The 4306-nt window shown below is 38.3% G+C and overlaps 1 protein-coding gene across 1 annotated transcript; it reads right to left on the reverse strand.

The window, feature by feature from the left end:
- Nucleotides 1-2472: 2472 nt before the first annotated feature.
- LOC127131349 (uncharacterized) lies at nt 2473-4011 on the reverse strand. Its single transcript, XM_051060273.1, has 3 exons — nt 3178-4011; nt 2905-3090; nt 2473-2805 (listed from the first exon to the last, which is right to left on the reverse strand). The coding sequence occupies exons 1-3, from the start codon at nt 4009-4011 to the stop codon at nt 2473-2475; spliced, it is 1353 nt and encodes a 450-aa protein (XP_050916230.1).
- Between the last annotated feature and the right edge of the window lie 295 nt (nt 4012-4306).

Below are 4306 nucleotides of genomic sequence, written 5' to 3' on the forward strand. Positions count from 1 at the left end.
TGCATCTCTTATATTGCTTTGGCATTGGCAAGACCAACTTCAATGTCATTCTCACTGACAATAAAACCCAACAACTTACCAGAGCGGACACCAAATGTACACTTATTGGGATTCAAGTGGAGTTCGTACTTCCTCAAACGCTAGAATAACTTTAATAAATGCTCAATGCGTTCATCTTCATACCTTGATTTGGCAATCATATCATCAACATAGACCTCGATCTATTTATGCATCATATCATGGAAAAGAGTGGTCATGGTTCTTTGGTATGTTGCATCAACATTCTTCAAATCGAAAGGTATCACTTTATAGCATAATATTCCCTTAGGCGTAATGAATGTGGTCTTCTCCATATCTTCGGGTTCCATTTTAATCTGATTACAACCGAAAAATACGTCCATAAAAGAGAAGACATTGAACTTAGTTGTATTATCTACCAACATATCAATGTGTGGCAGAGGAAAATCATCTTTAGGACTAGCTTTGTTCAAGTCTCTATAGTCGACGCACATGCATACTTTTCCATCCTTCTTTGGAACAGGCACAATATTGGTAACCCAATACGGATATTTGGAGGTAACAAGGAAACCGATATCAATCTGCTTTTGGACTTCTTCTTTGATCTTCATTGCCATGTCAAGATGAGTTCTTCTTAACTTTTGCTTAACTGGCGAATACTATGTCTTTAACGATAATCTATGATCCACAATATCGATATCAAGACCTGGCATGTCTTGATAAGATCAAGAAAACACATCAGAGTACTCTCGAAGAAGCTCAACCAACCCCTTCTTAACCGCTGGATGAAGCTGTGACCCAATCTTGACCTCCTTGATATCATCTTTGAAACCCAAGTTGACCAACTCAATCTGCTCTTCAAACGGATAAATGATTCTTTTCTCGTGCTCAAGCAAACGGGATAACTCATCAGAAACGTCTTCATCATCGTTCTCTTCCTCAGCTTCGAACACAGGGAAATCAAAGGTCGGAGAGAGAGTATGAAGCAACCTGCATAATGATTTGATATTTTGATTTTAGAAATATGAAGTGCAACCAAATATTATGCAGATATGGGAAAAATTATTGTTTATTTATGTTTTTTATGATTACCATTTTCAGAAAAAAGCAAAAAGTAAAAACAACAGAAATGGGGATGAATAAAATTGCATTTTATTGATGATAATTTGAAAATGCTTGACAATGCTTTCACCTCTCCCTTAGTCATAGGAGAAGGATTTTTCTTTAAACAATAAGACATATTACTTTGAACAATGAATTATAACAGGAACATCAACAGCAACCCAATTGTTGTAAATTTGTCCATGTGTCAGAAAGTTGGCACTGTCTTCTTCTTCATCTTCATCTCCATGAAGGATCGCATCTGAGTGTTATTCTTCTTTGTGAATGAACCCTTAACTACGGAAAATATATTGCATAGCCTTGACTTCTTTCTTAAACGACCCTTGCTCGAATCCCAAGTAGGCCCCATTCTTGTTCTCAACCACTTCCACAACACGACCCCAGTTATCTGTGTGTTTACTGTGGAAATTGGTAAACAATCGTTGGTCCTCCCTAAGCCTAAAAATAAGGGTTACTTGCAGGATCGACCAGTTGATCTTAAGACATGTGCTAATGTAACTAGGTAACTCGTTCAATTCGACGGACTATTAACTTTGTGAGAAACGGCTTCTGACAAAATATTGAACAAGCAAAGGTTTTTCCACACAAAATGATGATGCTATAAACTATGGGTTACTCGTGACCGACAACCCTATAACATTCAAAAGACATACACAACGAACACGCTTTTAGTAAATTCTATTATCGTAATAGAATTAGTGTCGACGGCGTAGACGACAACATAAAAGGATAATTCAAACGTAAACGAAATTAAAACAAAGTGTTCAACAGGAATAATTGAAAGATAAGGAAATTGCATTAAAGTAAATATGGTGATTCACGTACATAGCACTCTTGAAAACTCTTGCTTCCTCGCGCTGGGAATGTGAAGTTTTTTATAAGTGATTTTGGTACAAAGTGAACACCTCGGAGTCCTCTGTGGGATCCCCTTTTTATAATGAACTAAAGAGAATGTCTACAGGCAAAACTACTCCAAAAATAATTGTCTGTAGACAGACGTCGTGCTACACGATCTAAAAACTGCTCCATATCTTTGGCGCTCGTTCTCCTTGTAACTGCTAGTCATTTTGAATTTCAAACTTATCCCGCTCAAGTATTTATGTCGACACCATCCCCTATGTGTCCGATACAATCAAGAACTTCTTAAGTCCTAATCTCTGGTTTAGTCGACAAAACGGATTTCGACCCAACTTGCTTCTTCCGTTGATTTCATCTTCTGGTAACTTGTGGTTTTCCCAGCTCTTGCTTATCTTGGACTCAGCTTTTCTTTCAAACATCCCCTTAGTGAGGTATAATCCTTAAATCCATAAGGCGCTTTCATTAATTACGCCTTCAACATGCCTTACTAATTTCTTGTGGTAACACTGTGTCATCAGCCTGAACAATTTCTCGCGTATCTTTCAAAGAAGACATGGATTCCACAGTCTTCTGGATCACATTAGCCACAGACAAAGCTTGGAATGGAATTCCAACCTCTTCCTCGGCTTCAACATACGTGAAATATGATAAGTGGCTCGCCAATAGTGCTTTCTCACCTCCAACAATGACAAACTTCCCATTCTTGAGAAATTTGGGCTTCTGATGTAGAGTCGATGTGACAGCACTTGCTTCATGAATCCATGGCATACCCGATAAACAACTATAGGTCGGGTGGATACTCATTACCTGGAAATTAATTTGGAAATTACTCGGTCCAATCTTAATTAGGAGGTCAACTTCTCCAATGACAGTTTTGCGAGAACCATCAAACGCTTTCATAATCACACCACTATATCTTATCGATGCTCCTTTATGAGATAGACTAGCTAACGTAGACTTGGGTATAATGTTCAAAGATGAACCAATGTCTACCAAGATGTTGGACAAAGCATCCTCCTTACAATTCATAAATGTATGGAGAGCCAAATTATGATTCATGCCTTCCTCTGGAAGCTCCTCATCGTAAAAACTCTAATTATTGCATGAAGTGATATTGGAAACAATGTGATCAAATTGATCAACTGTAACATCATGTTCAATGTAGGCTTGCTCAAGTACCTTTTGCAACGCTTCTCGGTGTGCTTCAAAATTCATCAACAGAGATAACACAAAAATCTTAGAGGACCTCTGGAGTAACTGCTCCCCGACATTAAACTCACTCTTCTTAATCAAACGGAGAACTTCATCATTATCATCCTTACTCTTCAAACTGCTAGATTCACCAGACTGGAAGATTGGAGCATTAACAGGATCAACCACAGGAACAACCACCTCGGCTTTCTTCCCAACTACTACATCCTCCACAACCTTCGGGGATACCGGACTAAATACTCGACCATTTCGGGTCACCTTGACAACATCAATAATTCTAACTACTGAATTAATTGCGAGAAGAGGAACCTTTTTCCCATCTTTAATCATAGTAGCATCATACTTGTATGGCACAGCTTTATCGGATGCGTACAGGACTGGGCCCGCCAACCGTATCACTAATGGTGATACCGATATATTGCTTCTTTTACTACTGTCAAACAGGATTACCACTGGTTCTGGAGTCTTGAAAACTGGCACAATCACATTCACATCATCACCCAAATCTCTGGCTTGGTTGATTTGAATCATACCTTCATCTATCATCTTTGGAATGGCCCTTTTCACAATCATACACCCACGTGAATTAACACTGCAAATGGTGCAACCATCGTGATCATGCTCACAGTCACTAATCAGACACAAAGTTTTATGCATCTCTACCAAATACCTTCGGATACATCGAACATCAAAAACATTGTACTTACCGAGACAACCCTCCACCATATTCATAGAAGAGTTACCATGAGCAGGTAACTGATTGGCTTTGACATTCGGCGCACAATCCTTAAAGGACACCATCCCATTTCTTAACAATCATTGGACTTCGTATTTCAATGGATAAAAATTCTCAATATCATGGCCTGGTGCCCCTTGGTGATGGATAAAAATTCTCAATATCGTTGGACTTTGTATTTCAATGGATAAAAATTCTTAATATCTTTGACTAAAGTAGATTCTTAACAATGAGATATGGATACAATTCTGCATAAGACATCGGAATAGGATCAAACGTGACCTTCTTCCTCTCGAAGTTGTTGTGCTAATTATTGTTGTGATTGTTGTTGTGATGATTTTTATTATTAGTACGATGTTG

Source organism: Lathyrus oleraceus, chromosome 3, assembly GCF_024323335.1.
Source record: "Lathyrus oleraceus cultivar Zhongwan6 chromosome 3, CAAS_Psat_ZW6_1.0, whole genome shotgun sequence".
Lineage (NCBI taxonomy): Eukaryota > Viridiplantae > Streptophyta > Magnoliopsida > Fabales > Fabaceae > Lathyrus > Lathyrus oleraceus.

What these genes read in the sequence shown, in the direction of transcription:
- LOC127131349 (XM_051060273.1), bottom strand. Translation starts at nt 4,011, where the DNA reads ATGGTGTCCTTTAAGGATTGTGCGCCGAATGTCAAAGCCAATCAGTTA. An exon ending in ACCGAGAAGCGTTGCAAAAG is followed by an intron (nt 3,091 to 3,177) that starts GTACTTGAGCAA and finishes TGCAATAATTAG; the next exon opens with AGTTTTTACGATGAGGAGCT. An exon ending in CATCGATAAGATATAGTGGT is followed by an intron (nt 2,806 to 2,904) that starts GTGATTATGAAA and finishes ATTAATTTCCAG; the next exon opens with GTAATGAGTATCCACCCGAC.